Source organism: Microtus oregoni, unplaced genomic scaffold (genome assembly GCF_018167655.1).
Source record: "Microtus oregoni isolate MIOR12 unplaced genomic scaffold, Mior012 000005F_ref0000423, whole genome shotgun sequence".
Classification (NCBI taxonomy): Eukaryota; Metazoa; Chordata; class Mammalia; order Rodentia; family Cricetidae; genus Microtus; species Microtus oregoni.
In genome coordinates this window covers 20338945-20360859 of record NW_024543064.1, presented here as the reverse complement: position 1 = coordinate 20360859, position 21915 = coordinate 20338945, and the positions used below count along the sequence as shown (strand labels likewise).

The 21915-nt window shown below is 45.5% G+C and overlaps 1 protein-coding gene across 2 annotated transcripts; it reads left to right on the top strand.

Moving 5' to 3' along the window:
- Positions 1–6883: 6883 nt before the first annotated feature.
- Positions 6884–21078, top strand: Rpa2 (replication protein A2). Of its 2 annotated transcripts, none has more exons than XM_041652371.1 (9): positions 6884–7042; positions 7225–7331; positions 9518–9619; positions 11705–11818; positions 13442–13516; positions 15194–15310; positions 18317–18424; positions 18726–18820; positions 20340–21078. In XM_041652371.1, exons 1-9 carry the CDS (start codon positions 7033–7035, stop codon positions 20422–20424), a joined length of 813 nt encoding a protein of 270 aa, XP_041508305.1. In that variant the 5' UTR covers positions 6884–7032; the 3' UTR covers positions 20425–21078. The 2 variants fall into 2 exon arrangements, with proteins under 2 accessions (XP_041508305.1, XP_041508304.1); XM_041652370.1 differs by having other exon boundaries at positions 6886–7042; positions 7222–7331.
- Positions 21079–21915: the final 837 nt, after the last annotated feature.

Here is a 21915-nt window from a genome sequence, read left to right as displayed (position 1 = left end):
AATAAAATCTGGAGTCAGATATTAGGGGGTGAAAGCTGAGAGATCAGAGACGCAGTGCAGCCGGCCACTAGAGAGACCTTTTTAAAAATAGGTTGTTCAATTTAATTTATTTATTTTTGATTTTAGGGAGACAACAGTTGAAAGACTTTGAACTTTTATATACTACTTATTTCATTTTATGTGCATTGGTGTGAGGGTGCCAGATCCCCTGGAACTGGAGTTACAGGCAGCTTTGAGCTGCCATGTGGAACCTTGGTCCTTCTGTAAGAATAGCCAGTGTTCTTAACCACTGAGTCATCTCTCCAGCCCCTAGGGAGACCTTTTACCTCTACTGAATCCTCAGACCAAAAGGGTGATTCTGTCCTCAGACTGCCTCCTTAGACTCCCTGCTTCAGATTGCTCCCTGAGACTACAACAATCTCCACCGAACCTCAGACTGCATCAGAACTCTCGTCTCCTCCTGCCTTATATTCTTCTCTCCCCTTCCTGTCTCCACCTCCCTAGTGCTGGGATTAAAGGCATGGAACTCCTAAGTACGAGTGCTTAGCTCTGCACTCTGATCTTCAAGCAAGCTTTATTTGTTAAAACACAAACAAAATATCACTACAGGCAGGTGGATCTCTATGAGTTCGAGGCTAGCCTGGTTTACAGAGTGAGTTCTAGGATAGTCAGGGCTATGAAGAGAAACTCTGTCTCAAACACGCACACACACACACACACAACAAAAAACCATATTTATTTATTATATTTATTGATTATATATATATTTATAATATTAGATAGACAAATAGGTAGATAGAAAAAACTAACAGCCCCCTGGGGAGTTCAAGGCTATTCAAGGCTAGTTTCTTCAACATAGAGAGTTTGAAGCCAGCCTGGGCTATAGGAGCTCAGGTCAAAGCAAGGCACAGAATGTAGCTCAGATTGCTTGCCTAACTTGCACAAGGCCCTGGGTACCATCCTTAGCACTGCACATGCAATAAAGAAAGGACAGGAGGAGGGCAGAGGAAAACGACCTTTGTCCCTCGGGATGGTACAAACCTGTCCTGTGAGCAGAGTACCAGCAGGGTTAAGTTCTGTGCCCGTTCAGAACCCTGAGTCACCCAGAGGAAGCTGGTATCAGAATAACTACCAAGTCTGAATTTTCCGCCAGGGGACGAAAGGAGGAGCAGAGCTCAGAGACTGACCCGGACTGAGGGCTGTTGACCTGACCACAGTCAAGCAACGTGACTGCCCTTTGCATCAGAAGTGATAGAAGGTGCCTACGGATGCTGAGACTAGTGCAGAAGGTGACCGTGGGACCAGGGACCAAGGAGCGTTGACCATCACTCCAGCCCCCCTTCCCTAAGGTTTTATGTGAATAAGGAAAGGGTGTCATCATCCCAGACAGACACAGGAAGGGCTCAGAATGGCTGTAGGGGTGCAGGGTTTCTGCCCCACCTCAGTGGTAATGGTTTTTCCTGGACTGGAACCAGCTATGGCTATGTCCATGCTGGGCTGACCAGAAAGGTAAGTGGATAAAAAAATCCAAGTGGTTTGGACTTTGCTTTCTTAAGTATGAAACAGCCTTGGGTTAGAAGACTGGCCTGTACCTTTAGGCCTGGTCCCATAGCCAAGCCAGGCCACACCTCCAGGCAGCCCTCCTTGAGACAGAGAGTTAGGAAACAGTCCATGCTGTGACTTCACGGCTCTCCTCCATGCCCCCTGTCACATGAGCTATTCTGAACTAACTGATATGAAACATCCCGGCACCCCTAAAAGGTTTTTAAAAATCAGACCTTTCTTTTGTTCTGGGGATCAGTCTGAGAGCTTTTAGGGGTTTGGTCTAAAGATGAGTGCTCCCTCTGAAGAGCCTCCTCTGCCCCCAGTCTCTCTCACGGTGTCTCTCTCTCTTTCATCTTCAATCTTTGTTTTTTCCTTATTTTTTCTGAGACAGGGTTTCTCTGTGTAGCTCTGGGTGCTCTGGAACTCACTCTGTAGACCAGGCTGGCCTTGAACTCACAGAGCTTCACCTACCTCTGCTTCTTGAGTACTGGGATTAAAGTCATGCACCACTACTGCCCGGCTTATTCTCACTCTTGGCGTTAGGAAGCCTGCCCTTCCTTAAGGTCGCAGCGTGCTTAGATTTCCAGATATCGTGTTGTTTCTGTCTAGCGCTCTGCATCCCGTGTCCCAGCATCACAGCCTTGGGCCCTTTCATTGATGAAGTTCTTCTGGAGGGAGCTGTGTGTCAGGTTTGCTTTGAGGACCAAGCTCTTGCTGCCGTTTCGCCTTTTTTTTTTTTTAGCACCCACCCCTCTTCAAATGACCCCCAGGTACGTGTGTGACTCTTAGCAACTGTAATTTTCACAACCCCCGTCACTCTACAGAGAAAAAAGCATGCTTTGGGTAAACTGACAAGAGTCAGATACAGCGGCTTGTGCCTATGATCCCAGCATCGGGGAGTCCAAGGCAAAGGGACAGATGTAGATTGAGAGATAGCCTGGGCTAAACTGCTCATTTCCAGACTGGCTTCTGCTAGGGCATGAGCCTGTCTCAAGAAAGAAAGCATCAGCATCAGCTAAGGGTCAAGCACTCTCCAGGGTCATTTCCCACCCTTCTTTGCAGCCGCAGAAACTTTACACGTAGACAGCAAACACTTGGTGGCAACGTCCTGTAGGAGTGGGTACAAGGCAGCCCTCTAGTGCCAGTGATCTTTGGCACTCGTAACCTCTGAGCCTCTGGGAGTCCAGCCTGCAATTATGGTAGATCTAGGGTTCAAGTCCACCGAGAACTTAGTCCAAGAAGGTGAGGAATGAAGTCGCTAAGAGAGGATCTATAAGAGCTGATATCTGGCCCAGGCAGGCTAACACCCTTCTGCGCTCATGCGGGAAGCTCCACAGCCACTCGCTCATTTACCAATAAGGAACAGCTGTTAGTGTAGGGTTGAAAGACCCCAGTGCTGGGCAGTCTTTCAGGCTGAGGAGACCCTCCCAAGGAACAGCGAGTCACTCTTCGGATGCAAATAGCAAGAGGCTTTATTTAATACACAGGTACCTGGGGCGGCTTAGTCTCTCGGAAGACAAGCGCGCCTGCAGACTGGGGGAAGGTCTTTTTATAGGAAAGAGGGCAGCAGAAGCAGATTACAGAAGCAAATGCATCGTTAGTGGTCAGTTGGAATGGGGCAAGGGGCACAGGGGGTTTTTCCTTTCCCAGCACAGATGTATGGGAACAGACATCCTGTTAATTGATGTCCTGTCCTAATCTATGGATATAAAGATCCTGTTTTGCAGCCAGGGACCCTGACCTTACTCTGCACTTACAGTCGTACGTCAAAAGCTTTGTGAAATGACGTTACAGCAGATAAGCTGGGATCTTTCATAGGGGGAGTTGTCTCTTCTGTGAATTACTGATATTCTAAATTGGGCACGTATACTGACTATAGGCATCCTGTTTCCCTAAGCAACCGGGATGTTCTCATTAGAGCAGGCCAGCTGCGGGTTCCTTATCGCTTGAGGCCAGATGGCTGACCGGCTGACCGCGGATATCTTGCCTGGCTTCTCCGCCCTCATTTTCAAGTCGAACTTCCCTGCTCTAATTACTTGCGTTGCTGCAAAGTTTAAGCCTTGCAAAATGGCGTTACTGCTGCTTAGTGAGTGGGGGTCTTTCAGGGTGAGAAGGAGGGAGACTCACAGGGTCACATATAAAATTGTAACTGGTTGGGCTGCTGCTCTCAGGATCTTGAACTTTTCCTCTAGGTCACGGGGAAGGGACACAAAAGATCTTAGAGCACAGGAGTGAAAAGGTCATAAAATGATTGTTAGGGAGATTGCAGGAATGGTCCCACAATTGAGAGTGTTGGCTGTTCTTCCAGTTTTAGGGTTTGGGGGCTTTTCTCTGACTCTAGATTTGGGGACAAAGGGTCTCTTCCTCTGGCTTTGGTCCCATTTTCAGGTTGTGTTTCTTTTCCTGAGTTGGGGCTTGGAGTGTAGCCATTTGGTGTCTGTGTGGGGGCTACAGATCAGGGATTTTCTAGGGCCTGGGTCTCTCAGGAGCACCTTTGTGTGAGTTCTATTTTTCTTTTTAGTCAGATTCAATCTCACCTTGCGTAGCCCAGGGTGGCCTTGAGTCCTTGGATTAAAGGTGTGTGCCACCACTCCCTGGCCTCTAGTGGCTTAGCTCTGCACTCTGATCTTCAGACAAGCTTTATTTATTAAAACACAAACTGTCACTATAGGGGGATCGATCCCAGGACTTTATATGATTCTGAAGATACCTGAACTCATGCATATACCCACAAAGGGTGATGTGGGATTCCCCTCTGTCTGCTATGAATGTTTTATTACCATTGATTAATAAAGAAGCTGCTGGGGGGGGGGGGGGCTGGAGAGAAATGGCTCAGCGGTTAAGAGCATTGCCTGATCTTCCAAAGGTCTGAGTTCAATTCCCAGTAACCACATGGTGGCCCACAACCATCCAAGATGAGATCTGGTGCCCTCTTCTGGCCTGCAGGAATACATGCAGACAGAATACTTAGAATATTGTATACATAATAAATAAATAAATCTTCAAAAAAAAAAAGAAAGAAAAGAAAGAAGCTGCTTGGGCCTATGGCAGTGCAGAAGAGAGCTAGGCGGGAATTCCAAGCAGAGGTAGAGGGAGAAGTCGGCAGAGACAGAGAGACACCATGTAGCCACAGAAGGAGAAAGATGCTAGCCGCCAGCCGGAACCTTACCAGTAAACCACGAACCTCATGGACAAATACAAAATAATAGAAATGGGTTAACTTAAGATGTAAGAGCTAGCTTGGAATACTCTAGAGTCATTGGCCAAGCAGTGCTGCAATTAATATAATTTCTGTGTGATTATTTTGTGTCTGGGCAACCGGGAATAAATAAGCAGCCTCCTCCTACAAGTCTCTCTAGTAGTTTTAGAGCAAGGTGTACGATTCATAGGATGAATAGTTAAGTCATAGGGAAGGATGATTAGACTGAGAAGGAGACAGAGCTGGGGAGAAAAGGCAAGGCACCTTTGGATCTTCTCAAATGTGGCCACTGGAGGTGCTGGAGAGAACTGCTTGCTCTTCCAGAGGTCCTGAGTTCAATTCCCAGCAACCACATGGTGGCTCACAACCATCTGTAATGAGATCTGGTGTCCTTTTCTGGCCTGCAGGCATACATGCAAGCAGAACACTGTATGCACAATAAATAAATACATCTTTTTTAAAAAATATGTGGCCACTGTTAGTATTCTGGCACTCCTTGGGGACTTGGGCACAGACACCCTGTGTGTATGGCAAGCAGACCCTAATTTGTACAAAGGTGCAAAGGTCAATTTAAGAGACAAACTCTGCCCAATCCAGATCTCTCTCTTCCCATCACAGCAAGCAGGTCTCAGCTTCTCTCTCTCTCTCTCTCCTCCCTATCTGTCCCTCCCATTTTCTCTTCCCTTCCCATTCCCTTTATTTCAAATAAACACCACACTCAAGCTCTCTCTGCATGGCCTATTCTGTCACCCACCATGGTTCTCATCTGATCCACCAAGGTCCCAACTCAGGCATATCTAAACAGCCACAAGATTTCTTTCGGGTTTTTTTTTTTTTCTTTCAAGATAGGGTTTCTCTGTATAACCCTGACTGTCCTGGAACTCACTCAGAGATCTGCCTGCCTCTGCCTCCCGAGTGCACCGCTGCCACCCAGCTTTTAAAACACACTTCTGTATGGCTATGTGTGTGCATGTGAGCACACAGAGGATAACTTTTGGAAGTTGTGAGGGACCAGACAGACTCCATTTTAACATTAGAAGCTATCTTATTACACAGTCAAAATAAATACATTCCTGGTTTCCGTAAAACTTAAATTTTACCATGTCTTGACCCATTTTCTGGAATTTGATGTGTTCCATACCCTATATCCTGATAAGTTGTTCTGCCAAATAATTTTGGAATGTTCAGCCAAGTTCCCACATAACCAAAATTCCTCTGAAAACTCCCTGCTCTTGCAGTTTTGGGGGCTATATAAACCTCACCTTCTCCTGCGTTCGATGCTATGTCCTCAAACCCCTCTTTAGGGAGATAGCCCTGTATAACAGAAAATACTTGCTTAATCTTGCTGGCCTCCATGAAGTTTCTTACAGGCTCAATGGAGATGATCATGTGGTTCTACAATAAAGGTTTCATTTTATTTGTTTATTGATTGTTTTTTCGAGACAGGGTTTCTCTGTAGGACAGTCCTGACTGTCCTGGAACTCATTCTGTAGACCAGGCTGGCCCCGAACTCACAGAGATCCGCCTGCCTCTGCCTCCTGAGTGCTGGGATTAAAGGTGTGTGCCACCACTGCCCGGCTTACTTAAATTTTTGACCTAGGGTTTCACTATGTAGCCCTGCCTATCCTGGAGTTCACTACGCAGAACAGGCTGGACTCGAACCCATAGCGATCCTCTCGCTCCAACTTCCTGAGGGCTGAGATAAAATCGCTGCACCTGGCGAATTTCATATTTTATAGAAAATAAGCAAGTCCAGGAGGTCCTGGGAGGCTGGTACTGCGAGTCTCGGAGGTGTGCAAATGGCGTGAGACAACGGAGCGCCGAGGTCGGCGGCATCTAAAACTCAGCTTCGCCTGGAAACTGGCAGTTTGGCGGGAATACGAGGCTAGAGAACATAGGAAGTGACGTAAGCCGCGCGCACTTGACAAGACAGTTTTTATACGCCCCGGAAGTAGTGTTTGATTGGTTGGCGTCTTGAAATACTGTCCTATCGGTGTTGCCCTCAGTAAAGATGGCCGCTCAGGCTTCCGTCCTTTTTCGGGGTAATGAGTTTTTTTCCTGAAGCATGGCCCTGATACCGGAAAAGGCGGAAGAGTCGTGAGTCCTGATTGGCTGAAACGAGATTGTGTCTTGAGCGCTGATTGGCTCGCTCTTCGCGGGAAGGAGTTTGTGGCGCCAGTGTAGAGTTGATACAACGCCGCCACGCCGGAGCGGCGGACAGTCCGGTGGTCGCCGAGCCCCTCGACCGGCGTGTCTTGGTCCTCCTTCTCGGGAAAACCGCGACCAAGATGTGGAATAGTAATGGCGGGCGTGCGGGGAGCCACGTGTGGTGGTGGGGGGGCAGGACCGCGGCGAGAGACCCCGGGGGCGGGGGCTTTCGGGGGTCGGGGAAAGCGATTGTCGTGGCCGCGGCGGGGGACGCGGCGGGAGGGAGGCGGCGGCTCGCCGCGCCGACGCTAATGACTGTCGTTCGCTAGCAGGCGGCTTCGACAGCTTCGGCGGCTCCAGCTATGGCGGAGCGGGCGGCTACACGCAGTCCCCCGGCGGCTTCGGCTCGCCCACGGCGTCGCAGGCCGAGAAGAAGTCGGTAGGTGGAGAGGCCGCCCCTTGGTCCTTCGCTTCCTCCCGGTCTCGGGGACGGACGGGCTTCTGTCGGGGTGGATTGGCGGGCTCGCACTTGTCTGCCCGGCCCTGCCACTCGGGAGGACGCTTTAGCAGCTAAATGTCCCTGTCGTCCACCCAGGGGTCACTGTTGGGGCCACCAAATTCCCGTTTGGCAAGAGTCCGCTATGTTCACGGCAGCTTTTGGGTTCTTTCCTGTTGCTCGCTAACAGGAAGAACAAGAGGTCTTTAATCTGTTGTGCTTTCCTGCCTTGTACGTATTCTTTTATGAGACCTAGAGTTTGGGGAGTTGTTTTGAGGTAGGCTCACAGTGATGCTCTGGCTGTCCTGGAACTCACAGATCCCCCTGCCTCTGACTCTGGTGCTGGGATCAAGGGCGGGTGCCACCAGGCTCGTTCTAACTATTTGGCCTTTAACTGAAGTGACTGGTCTTTTCCTTTTTTTTATTTTAGTTTTGAGGTGGGAGTGTAACTTTTGCCCGGCCTGGCTTTGAACCTATAGGGCTGGGGTGATCTTCCTGCCCTTCTGCCTCAGCTTCCCAGGTGCCTGGGAAACATCCAGTCTTTATGTTTCTGTTGCTTGAAATTGCCAGCAAACTTTTGTTTGTTTGTTTGTTTATTTGTGATCCCAAAAGGGCATTTCATTCTGTAATGTGTCAGGATGAGGTTTGTTATTACATTAATGCTTTTGCTAAGTTAGAAGTGATGTTGGGTTGAAAACACGTCATTTGTGATTGCTTTTTTTTTGAGACAAGTTTTCACTAACTAGCGGTGGGTGGCCTGGAACGTCCTGCGTGGACCATGAATTTGTGGCAATCCTATGACCTCTGTTTCCTGAGTGCTGGGATTACAGGTGTATGCCATTATGCTCAGCCACTCATTATTATTTTTTAAATTTGCTTATATATTTCTTCTGCAGTCCAAACTGGCTTTGTACTCTCTAGGTAGCTGATAGCCTGCCTGTTCTTCCCAAGTGTTGAGATTATAGACATACACCACTGTAGTTCTGTGGATTCTCGGGGCTTCATGCATGCTAAAGCATGCTACTGCCTGAGCCGCATCTCCAGGTCCTCTCCCTCCTTCCATGTCTCTGTCTTCCTTCTGGCCGTATTAGAAAAATGCTACACCACTGGGCTGAATCTTACATTTTTACTTACTTGCTTGCGTTTTTACTTATCTATTTATTATTTTGGAGGGGCTAGAAAGATAATTCAGTGATTAAGAGCACTGGCTGCTCTTCCAGGGAACCTGGGTTTGGTTTTGACATTGTTTTAGCCTCCTTAAGACATTCGACATGCACGTGTATGGACACCTGTGGGCAAACACCATACATTGTATTAGCCGTCCAAGTGTAGGCGTGTGATACCACTCAGGCTGCTTCACACCAGTGATGGGCAGAATGACAGTTACATCATTGCATGTACACCTTTCTTTAATCTCAGAACTTGGGAGGCAGAGGCAGGTGGAGCTCTTGAGTTTGAGGCCAGCCTGGTCTACACAGAAACCCTATCTCAAAAAATGTTACATTGCTGGTAGCCTGCTCCACGAGGTGATTTGAGTGTCTTCATTAAATGCTCTTTTGCTCCCTCTGTGCTCTTTCCTTGAAAGATGGCCAGCATGGATAAACTCACCCTGTTTCTACAGAGACTGCCTTCTGTTTGTCATTTCTCGGGCCTTTTCACAAAACTCTGTCACCTCGGTGATGCCCTGAACAGCTTGCTATATCTGGGATGTGCTTTTTCTGCCCCCACCCCCACCCCCAAGGTTTCTCTCTGTAGCCTGGAACTCACTCTGTAGACCAGACTGGCCTTGAACTCTTAAAAGTTTGTTCTGAAGGCAGGCTATCCTTGCCTGCCTCTAGTCTGACCTTTTCTTTGTGAGCCCATAGTATACAAACATCTCTACACCTGGAGTTCTGGCGTCAGATCAGAATGGGTTTGATTTAAAAGTGGCACATACTTTGAATCTTAGCACTTCAGAGGCAGGGGAATCAAATGCAGTATTTGTTAATATTTTGATCTTGATCCCTGAGGTAAGGAGACTTTAGTTTTGGAAACTCAGTGTTGTATACTCAAAGTGCTTGGCACTTAGCAAATATTAACTGAACGTTGTTATCACCAAGGCTGACTTTACGTACGTTTCTCCTTTTCAGAGAGCCCGGGTCCAGCACATTGTGCCCTGTACCATATCTCAGCTGCTTTCCGCTACCCAGACTGATGAAGTGTTCAAGATTGGAAATGTGGAGATTTCGCAGGTATTTTACATTGTGTGGAAGAAACACTTAGTGTTGAGAAGTAAGGGGTTGGAAAGATGTCCGAGCATGAGGACCAGAGATCACATCCCAGTATTCGTGTAGAAAGCCATGCTATTACTCTTGGGGGCTGGAGAGATGGCTCAGAGGTTAAGAGCATTGCCTGCTCTTCCAAAGGTCCTGAGTTCAATTCCCGGCAACCACATGGTGGCTCACAACCATCTGTAATGAGTTCTGGTGCCCTCTTCTGGCCTGCAGACATACACACAGACAGAATATTGTGTACATAATAAATAAATAAATAAATATTAAAAAAAAAAAAGAAAGCCATGCTATTACTCTTGTGTCTCTCGCTATAAAACTGTGGGGTCAGAAACGAGGCTCCCTGGGACATATGCTGGCTCCAGGTTCAGTAAGAGGCCTGTCTCTGGGGAAGAGAGCCAGCAGTGCTAGACCTAAGCACTCAGCCTTGGCAGTCACTGCACAGCTGTCCGCTCACTTGTACGTGCACCACATTCCCGTGCATTCACAATCACTGCACAGCTGTCTGCTCACTTGTACATGCACCACACTCCGTGCATTCACAATCACTGCACAGCTGTCTGCTCACTTGTACATGCACCACACTCCCGTGCATTCACAATCACTGCACAGCTGTCTGCTCACTTGTACATGCACCACACTCCCGTGCATTCACAATCACTGCACAGCTGTCTGCTCACTTGTACATGCACCACACTCCCGTGCATTCACAATCACTGCACAGCTGTCCGCTCATTTGTACATGCACCACATTCCCATGCATTCGCACAAGGAAAAAGAAGAGTTGGGCGGTGGTGCACACCTTTAGTCGCAGAACTCAGGATGCAGAGGCAGGGGGATCTCTGAGTTGGAGGCCAGCCTGGTCTACAAAGTGAGTTCCAGGACAGCAAGAGCTGTTACACAGAGAAACTTGTCTCAAAAAACCAACAACAGCAACAGAAAGAAAAAGAAATAACACTTGCTAAATTTAAAAGTATATGGCCAGTGACATGCTCTGATTAAAAGTGCTTGGGTTCTTTGCAGTCTGATGACCTCAGTCAGTCTTCAGATTCTGCATTGGAAAAACATCCTGACATCTGTATCATGTCGCACGTAACCCAATAGTAAAAACTATATTTTTTCTAAAAAGTATTTTTTGCTTTTTTGAGACAGGGTTTCATCTGTGTAACAGCCCTGGCTGTCCTGGAACTCAACTTTGTAGACCAGGCTGGCCTCCAACTTCCCTAGTGCTGGGATTAAAGACAGGAATTACCATACTTAATGCAGCCTCTCCCCCACCCCATTTATTTTTTTAAAGATGTGTTTATTTATTTTCCTTGCATGTATATCAGAAGAGGGTGCTAGAACTTATTACAGATGGTTGTGAACTCAGGACCTCTGGAAGAGCAGCAGCTCTTAACCCCTGAGCTATCTCTGCGTGGTCCTCAGCCAGCTTTTTTTATATTAGCCCGTCTATCTTTTGCCTTTGGGTTTTTACCTTTTATTATTTTTATATATCTTTTCTTTCCTTCTTATTCTATGTCTGGCTGTGTAGCTGGGTGGCTGGCCTTCTTTCCTACTCCTTGACCTTTTCTTCCCAAATTTCTCCTCCTATCTATTCTGTGCCTGCCAGCCCTGCCTATCCTTTCTCCTGCCTTGCTGTTGACTGTTCAGCTCTATTAGGCCGATCAGGTGTAACACAATTTCACAAGAGCTAAACAAATGCAACGTGAGATAATGCACTACATCTTTGTATAATTAAATAAATGTTCTACAGGATATGCAAATAGAATAATATTATATAAAAGCCTTGCTCACTCTTAGGTAAACAAATAAAAATAAGTAAACTTTTGTACTGGGCATGGTGCTTCACATCTGTAAACTCAGCACTCAAGAGCAGGCAGGACATTTGCCACAAATGTGAGGCCAGCCAGGTCCTTCAAACAAGTTCGGGGCTGCATAGTGAGACTATCTCCAAAATTTTTTTTTTCCTAATTGTATTTATATGTACATCTTGCTTTGGCTTCCAGGACAATGAAACCTGTTTGTTTTCTTTTTCTAATCTAGGTCACGATTGTGGGAATAATCAGAAACGCAGAGAAGGCTCCCACCAATATAGTTTACAAAATAGATGACATGACTGCCGGGCCCATGGATGTCCGCCAGTGGGTGGACACAGATGTGAGTCTTCTGTCGGACTGAGTGGGATCCTGAGACTTTGGGTCTTCAGCTCTTTCAGTTTAACCTTTTGAAGGATTTTCTTAGTGTGAGAATACATTAGCAAGACACTGAAGGTAAAAAAAAATCCCAAAAATGAGAACTTAATAGATTTAACCATAAAAATTTAAAACCACCTAAAATACTGTGAAAGATTTAAAGGCAAGTGACAGAAGACAGTAGAAAGTAAATTCTCTGAGAAAAAAGTTTCTCTTGGTTATCACTGTCCCCGACACCTAGAACGGTGCCTGTCACACAGTGGACCCTCAATAAATACTGTTAAATGAATGGGACTATTGAAACAGTTTAGTAAAGAGCTCTGCAGACTAAAACAAGTAGCTACACCTTGGAAAAATGAGCTAAGAAAGATACACAGGCCATTTATAATAAAAGACCAGATAAAAACACAGTAATGATCCAGGTCAGACTTTGTAAGATTGGAAATGAGTGACAGTTTCTAATTTGGGTGAGAGTAGCCCTGGCCTAGTGTTTGTGACATGTAGAAAATAATCATTTGTTGACTGGCCATTTTTTCTAGCAAGGAAATGGCTACGGTATAATTGTGATAATAGGAGTATAAACTGGTGTACTTTACCAAAGCTCACCCTGTACTGAAATCTTTAGTTAAAAGTTGGGGGGGGGGGGGTGGCAGTTGTCTGGAGAGATGGCGCGGAGGTTAAGAGCAGTGGATGCTTTTCCAAAGGGTCTGAGTTCAATTCCCAGCACCCACGTGGTGGCTCACAATTACCTTTAATGAGATATGGTACCCTCTTCGGGCACGCGGGTAGAGCACTGTATACATAATAAATAAATTTAAAAAAAAAACTTGCTGGGAATGGTGATACAAGCCTCTAATTCCAGCACTTGGGAGGCAGAGGACGTGGACTCTGAGTTCCAGGCCAGGCTGATCCTACAGCGCAAGTTTAGGACAGCTGTGGCTACACAAAGAAACTCTTTGTCTCGAAAAACCAAAAAAGGTGGGGGGAAGGGTTGACCTACAAATCCACTTCCAGGGATTTACATTAAGGGAACAAAGATGTGTACTAAGGTCTAGTTGAAGTGTATTGACCAGGTAAGTGTAATGACTCAGCAGTTGAGAACATTGAAAGATAGAGACAAGATTAGAAGTTGAAAGTCATCCTTGGTTATGTATTAAGTTTGAAGACAAGCCTGTGTTACATGAGGCCCTATTAAAAAATTAAAAGTAGGGGGCTGGAGAGATGGCTCAGAGGGTAAGGGCACTAGCTGCTCTTCCAGAGGTCCCGAGTTCGATTCCCAGCAACCACATGGTGGCTCACAACCATCTGTAATGAGACCTTCCTTGCCAGCAGTACATTGTATGCTTAATAAATAAACCTTTAAAAAAAAATAAAAAAATAAAAAATTAAAAGTAGCCATGCGACAGAGGTGCACATCTTTTTTCCTAGCACTCGGGAGGCTAATATCTGAGTTTGAGGCCAGTCTGGTCTACAGAGCAAGTTCCAGGAAAGGCTCCAAAGCTATAGAGAAACTCTGTTGCAAAACAAAACAAAAAATTAAAAGTAATTTTAAAACAATAATCATATGTTTATATATTCTATCTGTTAGGATGCCAGTGGTGAAAACACTGTGGTTCCTCCAGAAACATACGTGAAAGTGGCTGGCCACCTCAGGTCTTTCCAGGTAAAGTCAAATGGTAGCTTTGGAGGCTGGGGTATGACATAGATGAAGACCTGAGTTTGCATCCTTATAACCAAAGCAAAGCCAGAGTCACAAGACTTGGGGCGGGGGGGGGGGGGAGGCAGTTAGTGGAAAGCTCACAGGCAAGCTGGCTTGACAGAATAGAGCCTGTCTTAAGGTAGAAGGCTAGACCAACACTCAAGATTGTCTTCTAATTTCCACATGTGAGCTATGACATGTAAATGTCTGTAGTTATATACATGAATATACCCATCTTTAGATTTTAAAAAATGGGGTTTAAGATGTTTTCACGAAGCAGGGCACTGTGGCACAGACCCTTAAACCCCAGCACTTGGAAAGTAGAGGCAAGCAGATTCAAGGCCATCCTGGTCCTAGATAGTGAGTGCCAGTGTTAATAGTAAGACCTGGCCTCAAAAAAAAAAAACTTTACTGCCAGGTGGTGGTAACACAATCTTTAATCCCAGCACTCAGGAGGCAGAGGCAGTCAGTCAGGTCTCTGAGTTCAAGGCCAGCATGTTCTACAGAGTGAGTTCCATGACAGCCAAGACACAGAGAAACCCTGTCTTGGAAAAAAAAAAAAAATTTATATGACACATGTGAATTTATGTCTTCATTAGGAGAATAAGTAATTATCCTTAAAACAGACATTGAAGGCACACGTGGTGACACATACCATTATTCACAACACCCAGGAGGCAGAGGCAGATAAATTTCTGAGTTTGAGGCCACCCTGGTCTACATAGTGAGTTCCAAACTCTCAAGACTACATAGTGAGACCCTGTTGAAAAGGGGTGGGGGGAATCTATTAGTTCTGGGCCAGCCAAGGCTACATAGTTAAAAAAAAAAAAAAAATCTTGTCTCGAAAAGGGAAAAGTATGAGGGACCTGAGTTCTTGATTAAAACCATCAGGAGCTGTGTAAAAGCCAGGTGATAACAGGAGCCTCTGTAGTGCACCTATGGGAGCTGGGAGGTGGGAGAATCCCTAGAAGCTGTGGGGCTGCCTAGTCAGGTGGATATAGTCAGGGTTTTTTTGTTTTTTAATATTTATTTATTTGTTATGTATACAATATTCTATCTGTGTGTATGCCTGCAGGCCAGAAGAGGGTATCGGACCTCATTACAGATGGTTGTGAGCCACCATGTGGTTGCTGGGAATTGAACTCAGAACCTTTGGAAGAGCAGGCAATGGCCATTGAGCCATCTCTCCAGCCCAAACAACCTCTATCTTGAGGTGGGAGATAAAGACCAATACTCAAGTCTGTCTTCTGACCTCTTTCATATACAGTGAGTGGTCCATGTACTCACATTCCCATACACAGTTTTTTTTTTTTTAAAGATTTATTTATTTATTTATTATGTATACAACATTCTGCCTCCACATATGCTGACACACCAAAAGAGGGCGCCAGCTCTCATTACAGATGGTTGTGAGCCACCATGTGGTTGTTGGGAATTGAACTAACGACCTGTGGAAGAGCAGGCAATGCTCTTAACCACTGAGCCATCTCTCCAGCCCCCTACACATTTTTTTTAAGTGTATTAACAGACGTTTTCCCAAAACTTTCAGTTTTTCAAATATAATCAAGGAAAAAGCCAGTGGCTTGCCCAAAAAGTTACTTGACTATTTTTGTCTTTTGCTTGCATTTTCCTCTTTAATAGAACAAAAAGAGCCTGGTAGCCTTTAAGATCATACCCCTGGAAGACATGAATGAGTTCACTGCACATATTCTGGAGGTGGTCAATGCACATATGATGCTCAGCAAATCTAACAACCAGGTAAGAGCTGCAATCAACTTTTTCCCTTTTCTGGGAAAGCAAACTTTTAAGATTTGTATTTATTTACATGTGCTTATGTAAACGTATGTGGTGTGTGAGGCCAGAAGAGAATGTGGGATCCCCTAGAAGTAGTGAAGGCGTAAGTCACAAGCAATGCCACACCAGTTTGGAATTATGATTAATAGGGTGGTATTTATTTAAAGGGGAAAAAACTTACAGATCACTGTCCCAGGCAACAGCCCTCTACGCAACCAGGAAGGGAAGAGAGCGAGGAGAGGGAAGTGGCTGCTTTTTTAAAGGGAGAGAAACGACGCCCCAATGGGCTGGTATCTCAGCAGCTATAGGCTGGAGGAGGGGGAGGACTTCCCGCAACAAAGTAGAGTTGTAAGCAATTGTGTGCCACCTGACAATCAGTCCTCTGGAAGAGCCTTTTCTCCAGTCCCATGGATGGCTATTCTGTTATGGCTTTTATTTTGTTGACATTTAGAATATTGAAATACCACAACCATCACCACCACCACAACCCCCAAAAAGGGAAAGGAAAAAAAAAACATTTCTTAGGTCCTTAGGACATTTTCTTCCTGAGCTTTGCCAATTTTATTTTTTAAGTCTAAATGAAACACTAATGAGTGTTCTTCAGAGTTTCGTGTTCTTTCTCATCCAGTACCAAGAAGGCTGAGTGAAAATTCCCAAACAGACAGCATTTTGCTTCTAGGCTGTAATTATTAAAGCACCTCAACAGTGGACATTTAATGATCGTTTGTTGACAGGGGAATCTGCTAATGCTTTAAACCTTACAGGATAGATTTGCCCCTGACATTGAGTACAGTAGATAGAACACTTACAGAGTGTACCGTTCATCAGGCACTGCGATGATGAAGGGACGTGTATTGGGAAAAGCAGTTGCTATTACAGTTGGGGATGGATCAAAAGCTGAAGCCAAGTGATTGGCTACTTGTCTCTTGGTTATGGTGCTTAAGGACATGAATTTGATCCCAAGAACTGTAGGAGAAGAGCAAAACATGGACTAATGAAATGGCTTGGTGGGTAAAGGCAAATGGTCAACCTAACAATCTTGAGTTTGATCCCTGCACCCCACATGATCAAAGGAGAGAACTGTTCTCTGCGTTCCACATACGTGTCGTGGCATGCATGCGTATATACACCACACACACACATATACACACATAGTTTTTTATTTTAAAGTTTGTCTGTTTAAGCAGGACATGTGGCATGTGCTTGTAATCCCAATGCTGAGAGGCAAAAACAGGAGGGTGTCTGGGAGCTTAATGGCCAACCAGCCTAGCCTACTTGTCAAGTTCTAGCCAGTGAGAGACCCTACTCAAAAGTGAGGAATGGCGGGCTGGCGAGATGGCTCAGTGGTTAAGAGCACTGACTGCTCTTCCAGAGGTCCTGAGTTCAATTCCCAGCAACCACATGGTGGCTCACAGACATCTGTGATGAGATCTGGTGCCCCCTTCTGGTGTACAGGAAGGAATGTTGTATACATAATAAATAAATAAATCTTTAAAAAAAAAAAAAGTGAGGAATGGCGGTCAAGGTGTCCTATGGCCTCCAGATACACACGCTAACGCCAAGAAGGAAGCAGATGACTAACATGGCTTGGTCAGTGCAGTGTAGCACAGCATGGTGACAGACACGGGCCTGTCATCCTAGCACATGAGAAGTTGATGCAGGTGGATCTCAAATGAGTGAGAGGTGAGTGCATGCTGTGTAGAGTGGGGGAGAGACAGCTGGAAAAGTACAGCTTTTGACTGCTTACTAGCTGTTAAGTCCCGCATTCTTGGTCTGAGTGTTTTATATCATTTTATAGGCAGAAAGAGCCACTTCAAGTTTCCAAGTAAGAAGGACATGATTAGAGGGGCGTGTGGGTTGTAGTGATGGGAGGATTGATTAGAGTTCAAAGGGTGAGGCTGAGGAGAGGGGTCTATTTGATGGTAGAAATTAATAATTATGCAAAGTGAAAGACTGGAGACTCAAAGATGGATTAGTTCTGCTAATGGGCTGCTGCTTGAGGTGAATTATAATGACAAGCAGCCTTAGAGAGGAAGGAAAGAATTTAATCCATAAATCTCTGATAACCTAGGTGGCTACCGGTAGTGAAGATTTGTGGCCCAGAAAGGGGTCTGGGATGGAATCCTGAAGGGAACTTGTTAGCCTGTGGAGATAGGACAAGTGAATGGTATGGGAAGGCACAGTCTGAGTGAGAAGCCTGGTAGAGACACATTTGAAGGGAGTGGTCAGCACTGCTGCTGCTGAGAGGTCAGGGGTGAAGACTGAAGGACTTGAGCCACTGATTGAGACGTCATTGCTGACTTTGGTAGGATTCCATTCAGAGGAGTATTTGAGATAATCCCGGTAGTGGTAGGCAGAGAAAGGAGTTACTAAAAAGAGGATGGAGCAACTTCATGTTGTTGCAAATTGAAACTATAGCCTTCTTCACATTAGGCAAGGCCTCTGGCAGGTATCTGCACCTGCAGGCAAGCCTGTATTCTTTTGTCTTCCCATGGTGTTTCATAATAAATGCTTGCTTGAGTGGTTCCCAGTGAAATCATTATAGCTTGAGCATGAAATCACAAAGCCATGGGGCTGGAGACATGGCTCAGTGGTTAAGAGCATTACCTGTTCTTCCAAAGGTCCTGAGTTCAATTCCCAGCAACCATATGGTGGCTCACAACCATCTGTAATAAGGTCTGGTGCCCTCTTCTGGTCTGCAGGCATACACACAGATAGACCATTGTATACAAAACAAATAAATAAATAAATATTTAAAAAAAAAGAAATAACAAAGCCAGAAGTATCCTTTTCAAGGAGAGAGGGGATATGTGCTTCAAGACTTTCATCTCTGTGTTTTCCTTGTTACAGCCCATATAAACAGTTGCTAGGAAAACTGATTAAATTGTTTCTTGCTGTTTATTAGCAAGTTATTTGAAGTAGATTTTGCTTGGTGCCTTTTCTAATGTTCTAAACTTGTTCTTAATTCAGGTCTCAGCTGGGAGACCATCTATCAGCAACTCAGGAATGGGTGAGCCAGGAAACTTCAGTGGGAATAACTTCATGCCAGCAAATGGCCTCACTGTGGTCCAAAACCAGGTAAGATGCCTGTTTCTCATGTAAAACATAGACCTATATTTTGTTACTTCCTAAATGATCTAAATTATCTTGGAGCCTATTTCATACCAACCCCTCTTAATGCGTGTGTGTGTGTGTGTGTGTGTGTGTGTGTGTGTGTGTCCACATGGCCTGATACTAGTGGAGGCTTCAAACCCAGGTTCTCTGCAAGTGCTCCTCCTGCGCCATCCCTCTAGCCCCTCCTTTTGCTTATCTAGGGACTCGGGTTAACTCGAATAAACTGATCCAGAGCAGTTGCTAAAGTCTTTATTTGAACTGTTAGGTACTGAATTTGATCAAGGCTTGCCCAAGACCAGAAGGATTGAATTTTCAGGATCTCAGAAATCAGCTCCAGCACATGCCTGTAGCCTCAATCAAGTAAGTATTGTTGTCCATGACCTAGAGGTCCAGAGTTGTAACTGTCTCTGTTCACAGTTCCCTGATAATGAGAAGTCAATGTAAAAAAAGATTGGTGGTGCTCTCCTGTGTCTCTGCACTTGAAGGGTAGAGCCGGGGGGATCAGGAGTTCAGAGCCAACCTGGATTCTGTGAGACACACAGCAAAAGGAAAGTTGTCAACTGCAGCCTGTTGAGGGAAGTTGACCAGCTGTGCAGAGATTTCAGAAGGACTCGCAGGTGGCGCTGTTCACTGCTTGCTGATTTGTTCTGATTGGAAGGCATTGGGCAGTCCTTACACCTTTGACCTGATTTCTATGTAGGCACCAGATGCCTGATTCCACTGCAGTGAACTGAGATGGACTATCTAAGTAGATGGTACTCATGTGTCTTGAGTTCAAGGCCAGCCTGGTCTATATAGCAAGTTCCAGGACAACCATGATTGCTTAGAGGCCCTGTCTCAAAACAAAACAAAAGCCCATTTAATAATTATAGGCTTTGCTGGTACGTGCCTTTGATCTCAGCACTCAGGAGGCATGGGAAAGTGGATCTCTATGAGTTTGAGGCTAACCTGATCTACAGACCAAATTCCAGGACAGCCAGAAATGTTTATTACACAGGGAAACCCTGTCTTGGGGGTGGGGTGTGGTGGTGGGTCTGGATAGAAAAGAAATGCCCGGGTCAGTTTCCCATCCCTGTGCTGTAAAGTGATAGATAGTGCCCGTCTCAGCACTGGTGATGGGGTCCAGGATCGCTGAGTAAATGTTACTGTCTGTGAGGATCTGGAGGACTCACACTCTTCTGAGTACTCTTTCCTGCTTCTCTGCTGCTGCCCACAGGCAGAGCAAAAAGCATTTCAGTATGGGATTCTGGGTCTGAATCCAGGGAAGGGAGCCTTCAGACCCTGTGTACAATAGGGATTTCATGTGCAAGCTGAATATGGCTTCGGGTTCTTGTGTGGGCTAAAAACTTGAGACCAGGATCTGAGGCAGCCCTGGTAGCCCTTGTCTGCATGGATAATCTCAGTCCTGGGGTTTGACTTCTCTGTAAAAGACTTCCATGAACAAAATTAATAATTCTTAATTAAGATAAGAAATGCAAGAACAAGTGATGTTTTCTGAAGCATGAGTAATAAAAACTCAAGAGACAGATATTGGGGTTCAACATGAAGACCAGAAAAGCAAAACAACCAGCCACTGTCTCTTACCTCAATGTCAGTCGGAAGATGGCGATCTTCCCTCCAGGAATCTCAAACTGAGATTCTCTAGAGCTAGGATTAAGAGCGTGTACCACTACTGCTGGTTTTTTACAGCAAGCTAGTGTGACTGCTGGGATTAAGGGTGTGTGTCATTGCCTGGCCAGTGTGGCTGTTTTACTTTTCTGATCCTCAGGCAAGCTTTATTTATTAAAATACGAATGAAATGCCTCTACAGTTTGCTTGTTGAGCTATATTCAAAAGGCACTGGTTTTAATGTGGGGGCTCTCCTTTTTTTTCCTTCTAGGCAAGCAGTGGATTTTCTATGCAACGAGGGACACATTTATTCTACCGTGGATGATGATCACTTTAAATCTACAGACGCAGAGTAACTGGAGCTCTTTGGGTACCTGAACTATTTCCAGCTGGACCTGTTTTTCTATCATCTGTTGTCTCCAGTTCTGCAGTTTTGGCCAGTGGCTTCTAGGACAGAAGTTTCATAGAGAAGGTCTCATCTGATGTCCTCATGAAACTTACTGCTGTTCTGTTTTGTTGTTTGATGTTTAGAGGTTCAAAAGGAGATAGACAGTTGAGAAGGAAGTAAACCAGGGTGGGATTTCTTAACAGAAATTCCAGGTAAGCTAGTCAGGACTCCAGGCTGGATGAGTGGGATTGAAAGAGAAACACAACCCAGAGAGTGGGGCAGAACTACTTCATGCTAAAAAAAAAAAAAAAAACTACTTCATGCTTGGGAGCTTCTGTTCTTGAAAGGCTTCCTGTTGAGGTGATGAATGATGCTAGGGCCAAAGGCTATAAAAAGAACCCACTACCTTCTGCCTACTTTTGCTTCCCGCTTTGGGTCTATCGTGTTACTTTCAAAATTGCACTTTCCTTTCCCTTGTCTTAAGAGCCCACAGCCGAAAATAGGTTTAAGTGAGCATGAGGTTCTAGTGAGGCGGCCTCACCAGAGGGCAGAGAGGAAGAGATGTCACTGCATTGTTTATAATATAAATGTCCATATGTTTAATAAAACAGTTTGATTGTAATAGCTTTTGAGATGTTGCTGGTTTTTCACATTGACTTACTGTGGGAGTCAGGACAACTTGCTGGAGTTTGTTTTCTCTCCCTACAGCGTACAGAGTCAGTCATCTTCCACCGTGTATCAGGGATCCAACACAGATCGCCAGGCTTATTTTCTCAGGGGTTTCTTGTAGATGGGCAAAGTATGTGGCCTTGCCATGAAGGACTGTGAATAGGCCTTGGGCTAGAGTTATAGCTGACAGTAGTGGAACACTTGCCTGCTATCCACAAGGCTGGCTCAGCCCATGGCAGCACTGAAGAATGTGACCCCTAAAGTTGGTGCTGACTGTGTGTTGTCGTGTACTGAGTTAGCTGCTGTAAGACTTCATGAAAGCTCTTCTTGTGGTAGAGACTAAGCTCACAGAGGTCAAAGGTAAATGATATCGTGGATGGAACTAACTGGGGATGGAGTTCATAATGTGGAGCACTGCTAAATGAGCTCTTACCCTGGTTGTTGATAGCTCTTACTCTGTTAGATGGTGCTTCCCTCTGGAGAGCCACGCCTGGAGGTAAGGGCCAGCTGAACAAGAAAAATCAAAACAATGTTCCAGTGTGGGGTGTATGTTAGGATACTTTCACATAGTTCCAATTTCTTTGTTTACCAGGGTGGGTCTTTCCATAGAATTCAAATGACAACTTAGCAATTGAATGGCTTGTTTCAGGAGGCAGATGGGTCTCTTGAGTTCTGAAGCCAGTTTGGTCTACATACCAGGTCTTAGGCAGCCAGGACTACATAGTGAAAACTGACCTCAAAGAGGATGGGTTAGGAAGACAGAGAGAAGGCTCAGGGATAAAGAGCACCT

Bases quoted from the DNA above. Each gene is read 5' to 3' on its own strand.
- Rpa2 (XM_041652370.1), top strand. The intron at 15,311-18,316 runs GTAAGAGCTGCA...TTCTTAATTCAG, and splicing joins TCAGCAAATCTAACAACCAG to GTCTCAGCTGGGAGACCATC. The intron at 18,425-18,725 runs GTAAGATGCCTG...TTGAACTGTTAG, and splicing joins TCACTGTGGTCCAAAACCAG to GTACTGAATTTGATCAAGGC.